Here is a 21270-nt window from a genome sequence, read left to right on the forward strand (position 1 = left end):
TAACTTCAGTTTCAAAATCATCTGCTGTTAAATCTAATCGATAACTATATCCAGAGTCAGAAAGATGATGATAAAAAAAAAAATTAAAATAATGTTTTCATACCATTAACTGTTATTGAGAGCTGCTGGTAATGCTGTAAACACTGGAGCAACAGTGAACACGTGGAACGCGTTTTAATTGTGTTGGTGCCACCTGGCGGATGATGCAAGTAAGTAGTGCAGAGGAGAGGATTTGTTGTATATGATGTTGTTTAAACTTACACTGGAAAACTAATATGACAATCCAAAGCTTTCCAATTTAACTTCGAGGCACAGTCATGGCTCGTCTTTTAGATAAAATTAACTAATCTAGACTTCTATGTCGTTACGTCGCATTTTACTTTGGTAATTTAACCCTTATATAATAATACATAAATAAAGATTATAATAAAAAACGTTTATAGTAATTGTAATACATAAAATTAAAACGTTTTACCATGTGTTTTTCAAGAAAATCCAACCGTTGTTATAAATCAACAGCGCATTTTTTTTATTGGCCTCAGCCATAACACCAACACAAACTGTTCACCAAATGAACACTTATTAAACAGTTTGTTAACCACATCATTTTCACCTCTCGCCTGACTTTGGTACATTTTCACTTACTGTTGATATAAAACATAATTTGACTCACATTACAGGTTCCTGTGTGTATGAGAACAAATGTGAAAACAAAAAGTAAATAAATAAATATATAAATATATTAAGTTAAATGATTATGATGCCATTAATGAAGCATTAGACATCCTGCTTTCAGATCTCTTTTCCACGTGAGTCTGGAAGTGCACTCTCAGATGATATGACTGTTGAAATCTTTTCCCACAATCCAAGCACTGGAAGGGTTTCTCTCCCGTGTGAATCCGCAGGTGTCTCTTAAGGCTGGAAGAACTGAAGAAACTCTTGTTACACTGAAAACACGAATAAGGCCGTATGCCTGTATGGTGCCTCGTGTGGACTTGCAAGTAGAAGGCTTGTGTGAAACTCTTTTTGCAGTCTGGGCATTGGAAAGGTTTATGTCCTGTGTGGTAGCACTGGTGCTTGAGCAACTCTCGGTTTATGCCGGGTCAAGCTGGCCTTGAACACAAATGGCTTGTCGCATAGAGTGCAATTAAAAGTTTTCTCTGTGTGGTGGCTGTCCGAGCGTGAACAAAGAGAGTTCTTTATATTAGAGTTCTTTCCACGTGGATTCTTTTTGGAGTGGGTCCTCTGGTGTTTGCCCAAAGCCCCTGGGTACAGAAAACCCTTCTCACAGACCATGCAATGGTATGGTTTCTCTTCCAAATGGATAAGCTGATGAGCCAAAAGAGCACCACGGTAAGTGAAGCCCTTCCCACAGTTACAAATGAATGGTCTCTCTGGTTGATGGGTCAGCATGTGTCGTTTGTACGAGGTTATGCAAATGAAGGTGGACTCACATTCGGTACACTTAAAGGGTCGTCCTTCTGTGTGGATTCGTTTGTGTCTGATTAGAGCTGCCTGACAGCTGAGCTGCTTCCCGCAGGCGTTGCAGTGATGCACTGCTTCTTCAGGGTGGGTCTTGTGATGGTCTCTCATGGCACTGAGTGAACTGAAGGTCTCTACACAGTACAGACAGTCATAAGTTTGGGATTCTGGCTTTTTTGGTTTGTTTTCCTCAGGAACATCTTTTGGTGATGTTAGGATGTGCTTGGCCACATGAACGAGTCTATGTCGACAGAGGGCCTGTGAATGGGAGAAACTGCGGCCACATACAGATACCGGACAGAGGAAAGGACGCTCACCGGTGTGGGTGCGCTGGTTTAAGCTTTTAATAAGCATGGGAAGTGGTAGCTTTTGCCACAAACATGGCAGCTGTTGGGCAAAGAGGGATCGACCGCAATCTCACTTCTCATAAACTTAGCGGAGTGGACTTTCTTTATGTGACTTCTGAGGTTTTCCTCATGAGGGTGGCTGAATGGACACTGCAAGCATGAGAAGGTGTGAGAGGATCCATCTGCAAAAATAAACAATCATCAGCATAGTCATTCATTCATTTTTTTTATATGTACCCTCTATGGCATCTGTACATCAGAACCTCAAAATAAATAGAGGACTGATTAGAAAGTGACTCACTTGTGTTGTTGTCTAAGGTGCAATCAGATGTGTCAGACTCCACAGGGTGACCCCAAAACCATTTAATAATAGCCACAATGAATAGATGTGCTTGGTAAGATAAACACAAGTTGAGGTTGGGAAATGTCAAGTCATTTAACTGCTTTTCTTAAAGTCAAATCGCTCATTTATACTGTTCAGAATTTACCGCGCGAAGTTACATCAAAGTCTCTGAATGTTATGGATTGGAGTAAACACAGAACAAAGCTCTGACGACATTACGAAATACAGTGTCAAAATAAAAGCTCGAGGCGTCCGCTACAATTAAACGAAAATAATAATAATAATAATAATAATAATATTAAAACGATAAAATAATGATGCTACAAGTGCTTCAGTGTTTTAAATAACAAACGAAGATGCTTTACTGCTATGATCATGACATTCAGATTTTATGAATCAAAAATAGTTTATGTAAAAACTCTTAAAACTGTCTGAAAGAAAGTTTTATATTGTAAAAAAAAGAAATATTTGTAAATGTAGACGTATTTGTTATTACTATATATATATATAATTTCATTCATGTTTAAAAAACAGAAGAAATCGTAAAAAAAAAATACTAATCTCTGAAATTGCTATTATTTTAAAATTAATTTATTATTTTTAATAATAAAACGTATTATCTTTCGAGCTCTCCCTGTGGCTAGAAGGGAGCTAAAACCGGAAGCTCCCAATACATTTAATTTTCTACTTATTAGATTGTGTTTAATTAACGTCTACACCTGTTTTTATACAGTCTGTTGTCTACACCTACCCGAACCCTAAACCTACCGCTTACAATAATGCAAAAAAAGTCGTTATTGTTATACAGTGTGACAAAAATTGCGCTGTATTGATGTGCGCATGCCCAGTATATTTCCCTTGAATCCCTCTAGCCTGGGGGAAGTCTGCTCGATGCTGGAATGATGTTCACCTCTGCACCTCCTCCTAAGGGGTGTTTCCAGACCTGACCAATCAAATCCACTTACAAACCCACGTAATAGAAAAGCTTCAGAAGAAGAGGCTGCTGCTGCAGTGGAGGCTGTGGACGTGTGTGGACTAACAAGTGCTCTATATTAGGCCTAATAAGTGCTTTAATATAAAAAGTCACCATGACATTTGTAACTCTTAATAATGGAGCTAAAATGCCAATTTTTGGACTGGGAACATGGAGGGTGAGTATTCACAAAAATTGTTTTCTTCCTTGTGCAGTACAGTTTCATTCTGGATGGTTTCAATCATAGCATTTGTTTTTTCTGCCGTTTTTTATTGTAGTGTGCCAACTGAACACTGGAAATAGTTCTATTACATATGAATTCTTTTCACGTTTTATGTTTCATTTTTGAGATTTTAGCATATTTGCAATGTAGCCTACATTACATTAGAATTAAAAGAAACATTCTGAAACCTGCTCCAGTCTGCTCCAGGTGAGGTCACAGAGGCTGTAAAGGCAGCCATCCTGGCCGGCTACCGCCACATCGATGGGGCCCATGTGTATGAAAATGAGAATGAAGTCGGGGATGGAGTAAATGCCATGATTAACCAAGGAGTGGTGAAGAGAGAGGAACTATTCATAGTCAGCAAGGTAGAAGCACATCTAAAAATTTGTATCTGAGGCACATGACAGGAGTCAAGGTCTCACAAGGCCAATCATGTGCCTCACACAAAATCAAACCATGTCACAGATCATGCACAAGGCATTTGTATAACATGTATTATTGTGTGTTATAATCCACTGTTACGTCATGCTTTGATTACTGAAATATATGTCATGGTTTAACACTTAAAAATGTAGAAAAATGCTCTCAAGTACATTATTTGAAAGGAACTTTGGCCATTATCTAAATCCTGCATTTTTTACAGCTTTGGTGCACTTACCATGAAAAACACTTGGTAAGAGGAGCCTGTGAAAAGACCCTAAGTGACCTAAAACTGGACTATGTTGATCTCTACCTAATGCACTTTCCAATGGGCACTAAGGTAGTACTAATAAGTATATAACTAATAATAAAATAAGAATTGCTTGTTTTTTTGTGTGCATAATTAATGCAGATTTAATTCGGCAGCCTGGAAAAGAGTTGTTCCCAGTCGATAAGGATGGCCACGTAATTCCAGACAACAGCAACTTTCTAGAAACATGGGAGGTAATACATTAGAGATTTGTGTAACTCGCATTTGATAGCTGATAAAAGAACAATTGCTGTAATGTCTTCTCACAAAGGCAATGGAGGAGTTAGTGGATGCTGGGTTGGTCAAGGCCATTGGTGTCTCCAACTTCAACCGGGATCAGATTGAGAGAATCCTCAATAAACCAGGACTCAAGTACAAACCCGCCAACAATCAGGTATTGTGTTGTTGGAAGTAAATCTGAAGAATTTAAAACGGATTAAGACTTTGTGGTTTACCGGTGCCAAAATCTTTCCAATAACTGCTTTTCACCTCCAGATCGAGTGCCATCCATATCTGACTCAGGAGAAGCTGATTAACTATTGTCAGTCCAAAGGCATCACAGTCACTGCATACAGTCCTCTGGGTTCTCCAACCAGACCATGGTATGTACTCTCATTCATTAGTTAATTAATAGTGAGATGGCTATAAATTACTTCATGTAGATTTGACTTTCTTTAGGGCACAGGCAGGTGAGCCATCACTGTTGGAGGACCCAAAGATCAAGGCCATTGCAGATAAGCATGGTAAAACCACAGCACAGGTAGGTGTAAACTTGAGTTTTTTTATTAGCTATGAAAGGCTGACTAAATTCACGTATCCATCAGCTTTGAAGTACAATGTATTAATTTAAATTGACCCTTGCTAATATTTGCATTATTACAAATGCCTTCATTATATGATATTAAGGAGCGTTCTTTCCAGGTTCTAATCCGCTTCCACATGCAGAGGAATGTTGTGGTCATTCCCAAATCTGTAAACCCTAAGAGAATCAAAGAGAATTTCGAGGTATTTCCATTTGAATTAAACCATGTTCTACATGTTACAGAAGTACACCAGATATAAAAGAATAACCCAATCAGATTTTGTAAATGGTCAACATATACTTTTGTCCCTACAGGTCTTTGATTTTGAACTGAGTAAGGACGAGATGAACACCATACTGAGTTTCAATAGAAACTGGAGAGCTTTTATGCTGGAATGGTGAGTCATCGTTATGCATATTGCAGTGAACTTTGTATCCATTTGTGTAGTATTAGGTCTCTAGAAGTGTTTACTTATGGCCTCCTTTTTCTTATTATTGCAGGGCTTCCAAGCATAAGGATTATCCATTGAATGCAGAATACTAAAGTGGTATTAATCCAGTTTCTAACTGCATCAGGGATAAATGAAGTATGTCAGTAATCTGCATGAAAGATATGAGAAAAACCATTTTTATGCAATTTGAGGGACTAAATGTGGTTAATTTTAAGGAAATGCTCAAGTGAGCAGTTCAAGAGATGAGAAACACATTTACAAACATATGCAGAGAGCTGTTGCAGAACTTTATTTGGATTTTTAAAAGCATACAACAATATATGTAAACAAGAGCTGCGCTTGTGAACTGGAAGTGTTTCTGTTGACTTGAAAATAAGAAGTGTATTAATTTTAAATAAAAAAAAAAGAAATTGTATTCAAAGGACCAATACTTTCTCATGTTATCTGCCTAATTGTGCAAAGTGAGTGACATTGTTCAAATAAAAAAAAGTTACTAGTATCTCCTTAGACTTTCTTATGATTAATTTGTGTTGTTTTGTCATAATACATTTAATGCAAGTCTTTTTACATTTGTACTACAGTAGTAACGGCTTAAAATGGTCAAAGCATTAACAAATATAACTTTATGTGCAAAGAAAGAAAATTCATTTGAAGTTTATTGGCTGCTATAATAAGGCTTGCATTAAATTTCCAAGCCTGCAAATCACATAAAACAGTGGCTCTATAAGGAAGTTTCTCAGTAACTGGAAGATTCGTAAAGCAAAATGAAGAGATTTTCACATGACGCAATAATGTTTTGCTTAAACACCATTTTCCAAGAGTTCTTCTTTTAATACTCAGCATTAAATGGGTAGTCTTTGTGCTTCAAACCCCTGCGTTGACAGAAAAACACATTGTTAAATGATGAATAAAATACACAAAAATATTTTTTCCCTTTTCATATACGTGACCCTGTACCACAAAACCAATATTAAGTCACTGGGGTATATTTGTAGCAATAGCCAAAAATACATTGTATAGGGGCAAAATTATAGATTTTTCTTTTCTATAAATAAATCATTAGGATATTAAGTAAAGATCATTTTCCATGAAGATATTTTGTCCATTTTTCTACCATAAATATAACTATTTCTAGTAAATTAGATGACTGCAAATTTCAAGACTTGTTTAGGACAAAGTAATGAAAACTGAAGGAATAAATTGAATGGAATACAATTATGGACTCTGAATGTAAATGCCTTGTATTAACAAACCTTCAAAGAATGAAACAATCATTTCTATTTTGTTTCTATCGTTTGTATTTTGATTCATTTTACAAAAAAAAAAACTCTTGAAAACCTCTGCTCTCAACCACTAGAATATGAAAAATAACTTTTTTCAGACTTGCTTGATGAGATCAAAAAAAAGTTTTTGATTAAAACAACAATATCTGCCAATGAGTTTTGAAAAACCTACTTAATTATCTCAAATGGAAAACAAGTTAATCTTTTTTTTTTTTTTTTTTTTTTTTTGTTACATTTCTCAGAAAACAAGATAATATATCTTTAATTTGCACCTCAAGTAGCGGTAAACGCATCTTAATTAAGAATATTTAGATATTTGTATTGGAAAACAAAACAAGAGTACTGAAAATATTAACTTTTTGCAGAGCATGCAACATTTAATGTCATGACATTTAATTTCCATGACATTTCTAAAATACCATGATGACCATAACCTGGGAACCCTGTGAAACATACTCACCATTGCATTGGACAAGCCCTGAAATTCTTGTTGAAGCCCAAAATGGTCTTCATGTCCTCCTGACTCAACTCAAAATCAAAGACCTTTTGGTGTCAAAAAATATAAAAAAGTTAAATAATCAAAATCACTAATAATAGTTCAGCATATTGATGCAGTACTAGCAACACTATGATTCCAAGACCTTATTGAAGATGTGATTTCTGAAGATGAACTTACTTGAAAGTTCTCTTGAATCCGCTGAGGTGTGATGGACTTGGGGATGACGATCACATTCCTCTGAATTTGGAAGCGGATGAGGACCTGTGCATGGATGTCAAAGAAATATTATTCTATAAGTCAAGAACAAGCTTTGACATAAGTAAGACGGAGGTCTCCTCACCTGAGCAGTAGTCTTTTTGTGCTTCTCTGCAATGGCCTTGATTTTTGGGTCATCAAGCAGTGAGGGATCTTCAGGTTTAGCCCTAAGTTTGAGAGAAAGCTCAAAGGTTGTTCACAGAAAACATATATAAACTACACCTTGAACCCTCATAGCAAATAAATGACACCGCTTCAGTATCTGGGAACGTCGGCCTACCAAGGTCGGTCTGGAGAACCCAGAGGACTGTATGCAGTGACTGTGATGCCTTTGGACTGACAATAGTTAATCAGCTTCTCCTGAGTCAGATAGGGGTGGCACTCGATCTGAAGAAGAAAAATAAACTATAAAAAAAACAGGATTTTGATAATCACTAACTAATGTAATCAATCAGTGTCCCACGATTTATCAGAAATCATTCTAATAAGCGGATTTGATGCTCATGAAACATTTCTTATTACTAACAAAATTAAAAACGGTTGTTCTGCTACCTTTAAAAAATAAAAAATAAATAAATAAAACTTTAATTGATACAAATACTGTTTTTTTACTTCGATATTCGAGATTATTCACACATGAAACAAAACATTACTGCACTCCCTATAACAAAATCTCCCTTAAAACAAGCATTAGCCCTGCGGAATAAAAGTCAAGCAGTGTCCTAATGATATTTTAAGCCTATATCTAGACAAATAGCTGTGCCTGTTCTTGACAAGTAGCCGGAGATTAAAGGAGCATTGGATTACACAGTTGCTGCAGGCGAAATGCTGGTCATTAGATACATAGTGACCTTTCTCTGTCCGTCTGTAATTGTGTTTAAAGAGAAGAATACGGTACCGACCTGATTGTTGGCAGGTTTGTACTTGAGTCCTGGTTTATTCAGGATGGCTTCAATTTGTTCTCGATTAAAGTTGGAGATGCCAATGGCCTTGACCAACCCAGCATCCACTAACTCCTCCATAGCCTAACAAACATTGCTATAGTTACACTTAATTAAATACAGCTAAAACGTTAACTGGAATTGCAATAAAAGCTGTTATGAATGCAGAAATATGTAAAACAAAGGAGTCTGTTAAAAATGAATGTGAATCTTTACTTTACAAATCAAATCCTTGCCTCATACCTCCCAGGTGTCCAAGAAATCGGTGTCGTCACCAATGGTTAACCCTTCACTGTCCAGTGGGAACTGATCTGGCCCTGACTGAAAAGCAGTGATGAAAGTATTTCTGAATATTGTTACAGTGAAAATGTAGCTTTTCATTGTGAAGATCAACAATAAATACTAGAAATAAATGATAGACAGGAAGGCGTTACATATGGACTTTCTCAAAACTTTTTAATATATCACCTTAAAGCCCATTGGCCAGTGAACAAGGTAAAGATCCAGGTAGTCCAGCTTCAGGTCACTTAAAGTTTTCTGGCAAGCTCCTTTCACTAAGGCCTTCTCGTGAAAGGTGCACCAGAGCTGTGAAACAAAATGACATGCAATCAATTTGTCTTTCCTTCATCTCAAAGCTACTAAATCAGCACTTGAACTTCCATTACATTAAAACAAAAAAACTATTCTTGAGATAAATGATGCAAGCTGGCATACCTTGCTGACCACAAAAAGATCTTCTCTTTTAACCACACCATCTTTTATCATGGCCTGAATTCCCTCTCCGACCTCGGTTTCATTGTTGTAGATGGCGGCACCATCGAGGTGTCTGTACCCTGCAGAGATGGCTGCCTTCACAGCCTCTGCCACTTTACCTGGAGGAGACTGGGAAGACACCGACAGAATATAATCACCAAAAAGGAAAGGAAAAAATTAGTGGAAAGGAAAGGAAAATATAAGTGATATGGGAAAGGAAAAACAGAAAAATTAAGTGGAAGGAAAAGCAAAAACAAATAACTGCACAATGTAAACTGTTTTTTTTCCACCAAATAGGATTCTGCATATGGAGAATAGCAACAAGGTTCTTTCCTCATTAGTCACTTTAGTGTACATTTACCTCAGTATCCCATATTATCTATCAAAAAAAGCACGTACTGAATGTTAGTTGTAACAGTTAACAGCCACACAAAAGAATGATAAGAGGTAAAACTGCTTACTCACTATGACCAAACTTCTTTCTCTAGACACAGGCATTCATATTTTGAGGATTGCTCAATATAGTTTGTCATCATTACAAACCGTCTCTGAACTTCCCTCGTCTGAACTAACGTTACGCCCTGTAAGTTTCATTTCGCACTTTATTGCAAACTCATTATTACGGTACAAAATAAACGTATTATTTTGAAAGTGTATTTTATATTCTACTCTAATCGTATTTCAATACTGCATGCAAAAAAAAAAAAAAAAAAACTTTTGGGCGTGAATTCCACATGCATTGTGCCAGCTGAATGAATGAAGACTTGTGTAATGTGTAATGTACCACGATCACTCAGAGAAGTTAGACCATACCTTCCATGTGCCCAGTCCGACGACGGGCATGTCTGCCCCGGTATTGAGCTTCACAGACGTTGCCATGGTGAAAGAGAGATTAAGCACTAGCTATTCAACAGTACAGCTCCAATCTCAACCGCCCGTGAGGTGAAATAGTTCACATTCAGCTCTGGATCGATTTCTCTTGTCTGGAGTTTTGTGTCGACGGAGCGACGTAAGGTGACGTCACTGAATATTTACCAATAAAACCCTGCTGTCAGGAAAATTTCATTTTCATTTGCTTCAGTTGTAGAACATCGTGATGTATAATTATTTGCATTTTAAATAAAATGTTTGCACGTAAAATCGATTTTTTTTTTAATTTACAATATAAACACAGAGTACAGAACAGGCATGGCTTCCGCGAATGAGCAGACTGAACAAACAGGTTATCTCAGAAAAAAGGAAACACTGTAAACAAAAATGTACAAAAAGGCAATGTCTTTTCTTTATTGTTTGGACAATAATTTATACATTTAACAGTGACACTTGACTTAAAATTATGTGATGCATAATTTTTCTTATTTAAATCTAATTACATTTCTGTTGGCTATTTGATTTAGGCATAAACAAATTTTGGCATCAGGAATTAAAGGCTGATGGGAAGAACAAGAACACACAAAAAAGGGTCAAATAAATAGGCTAGATAAGGTTTGGATTCATCCCGTTATATTATAATTTTTCTGACGTAAATCCTCTCAAGCCTATTCCACACTCTTGCTCATTGACTGGATTGATCTGTCCTTCATCTACCCTCCCTCTTCCTCATCCTCCTCGTCTTCCTCCTCCTCTCCCTCCTCCCCCTGCATTGGCCTTCGACTGATCTTAGGACCCTTGCAGATTTTGAGGTGGCGTGTGAGGTGGTATTTAGTGAGAAAGCCCTTGTTGCACTTCTCACAGATGAAATCCCGTTTCCCATCGTGAGAGTTCAAGTGTTTTTTGAGATGGTCTGTTTTCAAGAATTGTTTGTCACACTTTGGACAAGTTATCTGACGGTCTCTGGAATAAAGAAAGGATAATCAAGGAAAAAAGGTGGCTGTTAAAGCAGGTAAGAAAATGATACGCAAAGAAAAAATTACGAATATGATAGGTTTACATTATTCCATATACTTGTAAATTATATTTTTAAATGGTTTTGTCAGGGAAAGTAAAATATTTGGAGAACATGCAACATTCTCAATGCACTTTAAGTTCATAATGTTATATATTATGTAAATGTTACATATTACAATAAAATTTATTTATTGCATTTAAATATATATATATATATATATATATATATATATATATATATATATATATATATATATATATATAAAATGCATATCATTAATTTATACATTTTAAAGGGATATTTCAAATGTATACTTTAAATAAAATATGAAATCTAGCCTTACAGTGAATGTGAATACATGTGCTGTTTGAGATCTTGTTTCCTCACAAACATCTTGTCACAATGGTCACATTTAATGTTCTTGGCACCAGTGTGTATAACCATATGAGATTCCACATGTGCCTTCTGAGTAAAAGACTTCCCACATACTGTACACCTGAAGTTCTTCTGACCTGCAGAAAAAAACAATTATATTTCATGAGCAGAGCAGTAATGATGACAGCAACTTTTTCTGGCCAATAATAAAGTAATTTCACTGAAAACAAATTAACCTAATTTACCAGAATTCATAAACCACTGTTTCTAAAATGTAATGCATTTCTAAGTGGCATCGGATTTAATTTTATCCATCAGGATTTGATTCTTTGTATCATTAAATCATAATGGATAAAAAAGTTATTTCCTTGTTATTATATCAAAATGGCTTGTTACTACAGTTTCACAATTATGAACAGTTTCAAATGCAATTTTCTAATGTGCATTTACCCGTGTGGATTCTCAGGTGTTTTCTGAGATTGCTGGGATCACTGAAGGCTTTGCTGCAGTAGCTACACTTATGTGGTCTCATGCCCATGTGCCCCATGAAATGCACATTTAGCTTAGTGGACGTAGTGAACCCTCGTGCACACATGCTGCATTTAAACTTTCTCTCGCGACCGTGTCCAATGCTGCTGCTCCTGCTGGAATGCTCATTCACATCGGAGTGGCACTGCCACTGTGGGGAGGAAGCGGACTGGGACGACTCACTGGTCACTTTCTCCTGTGACTGAGATTGGTTGTGTATAGCGTGAGCAGGGTGGTCCTGGGTGGGGCTGTGGCTCTGGGCATGGCTGTTGAGGTGGGATTTAAACTCTGTGAAAGAGCCACATTCTTTTCCACAATGACATATCTGACCTTCTGGCACTCTGAGCACACCTGATGAGACACAGAGATCTTATATGGAAATACTTTACTTTCTTACAGGTTAAGGCAGAGGGTTCCATGCAAGAGGAAGTCCCACCTAACTGTCTGCTGTAGTCCCTGCTGTAATAAAACAACAGCTCCTGATCTGGCAGAATCTCTCTGGATGTGCAGAAATACAGCTTCCCGTCGTCGGTATATGCCACGAGATTCTGTTCCTCTGCAGTCCTGCAAATAGAGTTGATTTTGGTGTTCAGCTACCTGATTGTTTTCATACAATGCATGTTTTCAATATAGAGCTTCCTGAAATAACTGCCATGAAAATAGTTTCTGGGGATGTGGTTACCTTGCTTTTCGTACAAACATCATCCAGTTGCATTCATGCTCATCTGTCGTCACAATAAAGAACTCTTGGATGTCATTGTGGAACATCTACATTAGATTAAATGCACAGTGACCTATTAAAGCTATTTTTAGGATTACAACATGACATGTCAGTGTAATTAATAGTGGATAAAAGGATGCAATTTAGTAGTATACACTAGCTTGCTAATGTTTGGGGTATGGAAAACCTTTTACCATTTTTGAGCCTTTGATTCTTTTTTATTTTAATCAGTTTTGAAATGTACATTATTCCTCTGAATCCAAAGCTGAATTTTCAGCAGATCCAGTCTTCAGGGTCACATGATCGTTCAGAACTCATTCTAATATTCATGTGTTGGGTTTCATGTACCTTCCATATTTGGGGGGTATCTATCAGACCAGTCTGTAAGTTCTACACTGCTACAGTGCTGTCCGACCATTGGCCCAAAGCAGGTCCTGGAGGGTATGGTTTCTCTAGCAAACACACCTGAAGGAAACAAACAATGGCTTCAGCAATCAAACTAAATCCTTCCCACAACATCACTTCCCATTAACTACAATTAACAAGCTAACTGTTAAGTCACATTGATTACACTTTATTTTAAGCTGCCTCTGTTACATTGTAATTACATATTTAACTACTAAGTAACATGAATTTACAACATGTACTTACTACAGTGTTAGGGTCAGAATTAGGGTTTGGTTTAGGCTTAGTTGCATGTAATCATGCATACATTACTGTTATTAATATAGTAAGCACATTTTAGATGTGTAACAAGAAGACTGTAAACAAAATTGTTAACCAAGCATCTTCGATAATCAAAAGTAGTCAATTGTTTCTGGCTAAATTTTACTAGCAATAATATATTATGTAGCTATTTCCATAATTTATTGGCAGCATGTAGATTATTGGCTGATATTACAGTTTTTTATTTTATTTTACTGGTATACTGGTATATTGGATATACTGAAAGTATAATTATATAAATAAGTTCTGAGCAATATTAATTCACATCATGTACTTATTAGAAGGTTAAAGTTTGGTTTAGGGTTATTTGCTTGTAGTCTTGCATAACTTACTGTTATTGATTTAATAACTCCTGTAACATTTATCATAAGGACGCTACACAATAAAGTATTATAAGTAACTATATTTTGAGAATTGATCACAACGTATGTACCAATGGGTTCATCGGCTACAGAAATGCGGAGGCAGAGGGGGCGGGGCAGAGAGAGGCGGGCTCTGCTCTGAATGGGCGTGTCTGGGATGAATGTGACGGGTCCATGCTCAGGGCAGTCTGACGAATATGACCGCTCACATAAAGTGCACCCTAAAATAAAAGATCAAATGCATGAAATTGGATTAAAATGCCTTCCAATACACTAAATCAGCAAACAGATCTTACATATGTTGAAGGCAGTGGCCATGTTTTCCTTATTAGATGTTGAGTCTTCTAGTTGTAAAGTAGAGTTCACGAGCACTAGACTGTTGTCCGGCCCAAGAGACACTTCTGCAGTGATGGGTGACACATTAACAGGCTCGAGTCCCATTCCTTGTAGAGATACCTGTTCTAGTTGAGCCTGAGTGGCCCCCGTGAGCACCACACTAACCACCCCAGAGTTCAGTTCTCCAGTGGAGTGCAAGGCTTCACCCAGTGTCCCTGTACCGCCTGCTCCTGTAGTTCTGGTTCCTACTCTGCTGCCCATGTGCTCCTGCTCCATCACCCCCGGGAGCTCCAGGCCTGCTCCATGCAGGGGCATCACTCCTCCTGAGGAGTTCACACCTGTCAAACCCTCATGAGGCTGAGGTCTGGTACCCAGCTGCTGCTGGGTCTCTGCCACCACGACACTTTCCATGGAGGCCAAGTCCTCTTCCATTCCATCAGGAGACATCGGACTACTTACACGTGACTCCATGTTAAGTCCTGTGGCGTGTAGTTGAACATCGTGAGTCCCTCCTTGGTGGAGATCAGCCTGGCCTCCCACCTGTCTTGTGTCAAGGGTCACCAGGCCTTGTTCTAGAGGGCCGCCGGGGCCACTGTATGGGTCTAATCCAGAGGGGTTGTTGTTGGACACGGAAAGAGTCCCATCCATGTTAAGGCTGCTGGGATGAATGTATTGGGGAGGGGGACGATCTGCCAGATATGACAGAATACCTAAAGAGATTAAATAAAGAAGGCTGGATTTTATTAAATTGGTACATGAATAAAAATACAAGACCCCTGGGGTTCCGTAAAGGTACTGCACAGGGTCAGTGAATTGATAAACAATTAAAAATGTATTTTAAGAGAGCATAATTTGCTCTTAAGCGTCATTAAAATGCATTTTGGCAGAAATCTAATATTTTTTATGATATATTACTCTTGCCAACAGTGCATTTTAATTAAAGTTTTACAGCAAACAAAAAAATACATTTCTGTTGATTGAACTGATTTAAATGTGCTCAATTTGCTCAAAAGTTTTATATAATAAAATGTGTCGTTTGTTGAAATAATATAGTCTAAGCCATAATTATTTCTACCAACAAAAATGAATCAAAATGTATCAGCTCTAAAGCTTTATTTAAAATACATTTCAACAGAAATAAAGCAATTTATAGAATATTTTATTTCACAATTTTGTATGCAAAATACAGACTTTGTATTTAAACACTGATTTAAAATTTCTAGAATTCATTCATTAATTAGTTCACTTGTTCATTCATTCATTCCTATATAAAAAAATTTATATATGTATTTTAAATTAGCTTAAGTTGCCCTAAAGCTTGATTAAAAATGTATTTTGGCAGATATCAAATATTTAAATATAGTAATATAATTAAAAATATATATTTTAATGTGCTTAAATCATACTACAAAAATATATTTATTTATATTTATCTATTAAAATATATCCTATTAAACTTTATATTTGCCTACAAAAAATAAAAATACATTTGTTCAAAAGCTTTACATGAAAATAGAATATTTCATAGAACATATTATTTCTGCCAACAAGAGTTTAAGATAACTCTATAGAGCAAATTAAACACAATTCTTTTTTATATATACTTTTTATTCATTATACTTCATCTGGAATAATTAAATAAACATACATTTCTCTCGGTTTGACACTAAACAGTATGGCACAATAAATTAAAGATCCTTGCAAAAAGTTGTAAAGATATGTTAGTCATTATTATAAGAAATTATAATATTATTGGGAAATTCTAAATTAGTTGTACATTAAGGGAATTCCTAGGTCCAAATGTTTGTCAGTCACTGGTTTAAAATGCACATTAACATATTTTAATTAACATCACCTGGAAGGATATGTCTGAAGTAGCTGCTCTCCAGGTGTGGGTATGGAGGAGGTGGTAATGTATAATTTCTTTCTGGAAGGCCACACATAACGCTTCTGTCCCCTAAATGACCCATGGGTAACATCAGGGACAGTGCAGAAGGAAGAGGCCCAAGTGATGGACCCAGGCTGGGTATAGTGACTGGCATGCCTGAAATAAAACTGACATGTTACTTCTCCATACTTCTCTAGATATACACATGCATCTAAAAGGCATTTGATTCCTGACCCTGAGTAGTGATGGGATTGTGCGTTGGGGATGTGGGGAGGCAGAGGTGACTTGCACTCACAGGCGGCACGCTGAGCTGGTCCATGCCCACTGGGCTGAGGTTCATATCATTCATGCTAAATAAAAGAAAATTATTGCATTTCAATTACAACTCATATATCATATTGCTTGTGCAGAAACAGACATGTAAATAAATTATGTTTGTTTACCTGACAGCACAGATCACTTAAGGCACTGATTTGATGGATGCATTCTAGGATCTTCTTAGTAATTATGGCAGCGTTTAGTTTAGATCACAGGATTCAATTATCAACCTCTTTAAGACACGTTTTATAGTCATTCTGGCAATGCATTTACTTGACAAGCTGTCTTGGTCACTAAACCGATAGCGAAATACTAATAACTCATATTAAACACAAATATATCTATATAATATTCAAAAATATATATGTAAGTAACAGCACATCGACAAGAAAGAGCCAGTAAGTTAATGCAGCCAGTGTTTGAAGCTACTGAGTTTAGTTAACTAGTCTAAGAGAAATGCAAAAACAGAAGGTGTTCATTGCAAGGTACATATATTATTTAAAAGACAAACAAATAATTTACCTACTATAAAGAACAAATATTAATTCTTCAGTGGAAGATTTGTGGTATGAAAACAAAAACATAGATAAAGGCAAAACAGTCAGTGTATGACTCAAGGCGGGGTGGTGTTTCAAAATAAGAGTCCCTCAATATGCTTTGTCAATTTAAATATATATTATATTATATATATTAAATTTAAATTAAATTATATATATATATATATATATATATATATATATATATATATATATATATATATGCACTACTATAGATAGCCAAAAATAGTGTGTGGAGAAAAGTTATAGCGAATTAAAATAAACAAATAGGGAATACCAAATTGAAATGGCTCTCTTTCTCTCTGAATTCTTGGGGCACTTTTATTTTGAAATACAATCGCAGTTTCCTGTGTTCTTACGCAGCGGAACAGAAAAGCGCTGTGACTGTTCGTCTGAAAACCTGCTGTGTAATCTTGACTGAACAGTCACTAACCTAATTATTTACAAAGAAAAAAAGCAGTCATGCCTGATTATTTAGGAACCGAGCAACGCAAAGTAAAAGAAGAGGAGAAAGAAGACAAACCAATTCGATGTAACGTTATTATTGCGAAGACTTTCGGGTGGATTTTAGATTATAAGAGACAGATTAGCATTTGTCGACTAGCCGCTCTGCAGTTGGAATTTGTCAACAAAAGCCGAATCTACTAAACTAAAACTATTTTAATGTTGTGTCGTCCTTTACTTCACATATTTACTCTCCCACGTTAATTATACGAGCTTTCAAATGTCTCAGTGTTGTTAGTTATGTCAGTCTGTGTTAGCCTGAACAGACTTATCAGAGAAAGATAAACACGTTATGCGTCTGCCGTTCTGTAAAATGATGAATATCATGTTTAATTATCTTGATTTGTTTTATTTCTCAGCGTTGGATGAAGGAGATATTGCACTCCTGAAAACCTATGTAAGTATTTGCACTAAAAAGCTGCCTGTTTTAGCATTCAGATGGCTTTCATTTAGCAGAAGTTACAGCAGTGTTAATTGCCTTTTAGTCACTTGCTTTTGTTTGTGAATAGGGGCAAAGTACGTATTCCAGACAGATCAAACAAGTGGAAGATGATATTCAACAGCTTCTGAAGAAAATAAATGAGCTCACAGGTAAGTGTGCTGTCATTTCTTTGTGAGGAGCTAATTTTATGGCTCTTTGCTTTGTAACACAAATGCATTGATGCTGTATTTTGTGTGTCTGGCAGGTATTAAAGAGTCAGATACAGGTCTGGCTCCTCCTGCATTATGGGATCTGGCTGCAGACAAACAGACTCTACAGAGTGAACAGCCACTGCAGGTGGCCAGGTAAGACAGGACAAACACATTTAACTTATTAAGGGTTACCCTATAAGAAACAGATTATTTGCTTATGACATACTACCATTTTAAGATTAAAAAAATAAACAATAATAATGCTTTGATTCAGTAGGGATGCATTAAATTGATTGTTCAAAAACACTTGTTCAAAAGATTGATTAAAACTTTGATTGATTGATACTGGATTTATTCAATAAATGCTGTCCGTTTTAATTTGTTTCCAGAAAAAAATATTAAGAAGCACATCTGGTTTCAACATTAATAATAATAAGAAATATTTTTTTGAGCATTAAAATAGCATATTAGAATGAGTTCTGAAGGATTTTGTAAGATGAAGGCTGAAGAAATGGCTGCTAAAAATTCAGCTTTGTATTAAATTATTATATTTTACAATATACATTTTTTTTCCCTCTATTCTTGATCAAATAAATGCAAACAAAATAAATGAACTCATATGTAGTTTTATTTGTTCATAGATGCACCAAGATAATCAACTCTGACTCTGAGGATCCGAAGTACATTATTAATGTGAAACAGTTTGCCAAGTTTGTGGTGGACCTGAGCGATCAGGTCGCTCCGACTGACATTGAGGAAGGAATGAGGGTTGGGTAAGCTCACATGATGGATTAGACACATCATAATTACTTTATTGCCAACTTTTCAGCTTGTATCTAAAAGAGTTGCTTTCTGTTAACAGGGTTGACAGAAATAAGTATCAGATCCACATTCCACTGCCACCCAAAATCGATCCTACTGTGACTATGATGCAGGTACGAAACCGCTTGTGTTGTTTGGGATCGTATACATCATCAAGGCAACACTGCAGGAATAATGATGTAATGTACATAAACAGGTGGAGGAGAAGCCTGATGTGACATACAGTGATGTTGGAGGCTGCAAAGAGCAGATCGAGAAGCTGAGAGAAGTGGTTGAGACCCCTCTGCTCCATGTGAGTCGGGAATACATCCATTTGTACCTATTAAAACCAAACAGGAGGTATTACACGTCTGAAATACTGATTAAGCACTAAAATCAATCTCTGTCTTTATAATTCCAGCCTGAGCGCTTTGTGAACCTGGGTATTGAGCCTCCAAAGGGTGTTTTGCTTTTCGGGCCACCCGGTACAGGGAAAACTCTGTGTGCTCGAGCTGTGGCTAACCGCACTGATGCCTGCTTCATCAGAGTCATTGGATCTGAGCTGGTTCAGAAGTATGTTGGAGAGGTACATGTATTTTCTATCAACCTGTTTAAAAAATAAAGAAAAAAAATAGGTAGTTAAAGGAATAGTTCACCCAAAAATGTAAATTGTCATCATTTACTCACCCTCATGTTGTTCCATACCTGTGTGAGTTTCTCTCTTATGTCAAACATAAAAGAAGATATTTTGAAGAATGCTGGTAATCAAACAGTTGATGGTCTCCATTGCCTTCCATGGTATTTATTTTCCTTCTATAGAAATCAGTGGAGACCAACAACTGTTCGATTGCCAACATTCTTCACGATATCTTCTTTTAGCTTGAAAAATGTTTATTACAACATGTTTTTGTGTTTAATCCAGGGTGCCAGGATGGTTCGTGAATTGTTTGAGATGGCAAGGACCAAAAAAGCCTGTCTGATCTTCTTTGATGAAATTGACGCCATTGGAGGTAAAATTTCCTATTTGTAATACTCTTCTTTCGGCGGCCTCAAACTGTGTGGATTGAGGTTTTTGAGGTTCCTGTCTACAAGCCAGTCCTGAATATGGTTTTAGAAATCTTAGAAGTATGTTATCAATATTTCCATTCTACTGTGCTTCTTTTCCATTATTTTTCTATGTAAATACAACCTAGATGGACATGTTTGTTGATTGCGTTCATGTCCTTTGCAGCGTCTCTTGTATGACAGTGTTGTAAAAGTGTGACATTCAAGTCAAACGTTCATCTAGAGTGTTTACATAGAAAAATAATGGAAAGGTAGCACAGCTCTGTGTGAATGGCCTCTTATTGTATTGAAAGGGATAGTAAAAATTCTGTAATTGTTTACTCACACTCATATGTTTCCAAACTTCTTCTGCTGAACACAAAATATATGTTGGCAGTCAAATAGTTCCTGCTGCCATTAACTTTATTTCTATGGACAAAATAAGGGAACTACTAATTTGCCAACATTCTTCAAAATATCTTCTTTTGTATTCAGCAAAAGAAAGAAATACACAGAGGTTTGGAATGACATGAGGATGAGTAAGTGGCCGAATATTCATTTTTGGGTGGAACTTCCCTTTAAAATCTCAGCTTTTGTTTTTGTCTCACAGATTTGACCTTTATGTTAAGTCTCGGTGATGCTTAAGCTGCCGTCTTACAGGTGCCCGTTTTGACGATGGAGCCGGAGGAGATAATGAAGTGCAGAGAACCATGCTGGAGCTGATCAACCAGCTGGATGGATTCGATCCCAGAGGAAACATTAAAGTCCTGATGGCCACCAACAGACCGGACACCCTGGATCCTGCTCTGATGAGACCCGGCCGTCTGGACAGGAAGATTGAATTCAGCCTGCCTGACTTGGAAGTGAGTGTTAGCTACAATGGCTACCATTTACTGGCTAAAGAAAGACATGTAGTATAATCTCACATTCTGATAGATATGTAAATGTATGTAACCATTTGCACTCTGTTTCTAGGGACGTACTCACATCTTCAAGATTCATGCCCGCTCTATGAGTGTGGAAAGAGATATCCGCTTCGAGCTTCTTGCACGTCTCTGTCCAAACAGCACAGGTGAGTGCACACAATTTAAATAGACAATATTTGCATAGACCTAAAGGTGGAGGCCTTGGAGCTGTAGTTAAAATTGCTGTGCTTTTCTTCTCTCAGGTGCTGAGATTCGCAGCGTGTGTACAGAGGCAGGAATGTTTGCCATCAGAGCTCGTAGAAAAATCGCTACGGAGAAAGACTTTCTGGAGGCCGTGAACAAAGTCATCAAATCCTACGCTAAATTCAGCGCCACCCCTCGCTACATGACTTACAACTAAACCTTTTCCCTGCATAAATGTTAGTTTTTTAGCCTGATTATTCAAGAATTGTCATATGTCTTGTCACTTTTCCTGTGATATCAAATAAAAACATTATCCTTACTAATTGTCTTATTGCTTAATATTAAATATTTGTCCCCTTCTTCAGGTTAGTAGACCGGTTACATGTAATAAATTAGT

The 21270-nt window shown here is 36.8% G+C and overlaps 3 protein-coding genes and 2 pseudogenes across 4 annotated transcripts; 2 read left to right on the plus strand and 3 right to left on the minus strand.

Annotated features, from left to right (window-relative positions):
• Positions 1–541: 541 nt before the first annotated feature.
• LOC113056915 (gastrula zinc finger protein XlCGF52.1-like) lies at positions 542–2388 on the minus strand (annotated as a pseudogene).
• Positions 2389–3136: 748 nt separating this feature from the next.
• Positions 3137–5851, plus strand: LOC113063794 (aldose reductase-like). The gene is made up of 10 exons (XM_026234122.1): positions 3137–3323; positions 3566–3733; positions 4012–4128; positions 4215–4292; positions 4370–4492; positions 4594–4700; positions 4777–4858; positions 5020–5103; positions 5216–5298; positions 5402–5851. The coding sequence occupies exons 1-10, from the start codon at positions 3261–3263 to the stop codon at positions 5442–5444; spliced, it is 948 nt and encodes a 315-aa protein (XP_026089907.1). The 5' UTR covers positions 3137–3260; the 3' UTR covers positions 5445–5851.
• Positions 5619–10072, minus strand: LOC113063781 (aldose reductase-like). 2 transcript variants are annotated; one of them, XM_026234101.1, is made up of 10 exons: positions 9897–10072; positions 9045–9212; positions 8799–8915; positions 8574–8651; positions 8292–8414; positions 7670–7776; positions 7475–7556; positions 7312–7395; positions 7096–7178; positions 5619–6224 (listed from the first exon to the last, which is right to left on the minus strand). In XM_026234101.1, the coding sequence occupies exons 1-10, from the start codon at positions 9960–9962 to the stop codon at positions 6182–6184; spliced, it is 951 nt and encodes a 316-aa protein (XP_026089886.1). In that variant the 5' UTR covers positions 9963–10072; the 3' UTR covers positions 5619–6181. The 2 variants fall into 2 exon arrangements, with proteins under 2 accessions (XP_026089886.1, XP_026089895.1); XM_026234110.1 differs by lacking the exon at positions 9897–10072 and adding an exon at positions 9549–9667.
• Positions 10073–10399: 327 nt separating this feature from the next.
• Positions 10400–16842, minus strand: LOC113063638 (PR domain zinc finger protein 4-like; annotated as a pseudogene).
• Positions 16843–17131: 289 nt separating this feature from the next.
• On the plus strand, positions 17132–21192 carry LOC113063717 (26S proteasome regulatory subunit 7). Its single transcript, XM_026234049.1, has 12 exons — positions 17132–17314; positions 17646–17683; positions 17796–17877; positions 17973–18072; positions 18561–18692; positions 18782–18854; positions 18938–19033; positions 19142–19306; positions 19643–19730; positions 20425–20627; positions 20740–20836; positions 20933–21192. The coding sequence occupies exons 1-12, from the start codon at positions 17245–17247 to the stop codon at positions 21088–21090; spliced, it is 1302 nt and encodes a 433-aa protein (XP_026089834.1). The 5' UTR covers positions 17132–17244; the 3' UTR covers positions 21091–21192.
• Positions 21193–21270: the final 78 nt, after the last annotated feature.

The sequence above is a fragment of the Carassius auratus genome, chromosome 4 (genome assembly GCF_003368295.1).
Source record: "Carassius auratus strain Wakin chromosome 4, ASM336829v1, whole genome shotgun sequence".
In the NCBI taxonomy this organism is placed as follows: domain Eukaryota; kingdom Metazoa; phylum Chordata; class Actinopteri; order Cypriniformes; family Cyprinidae; genus Carassius; species Carassius auratus.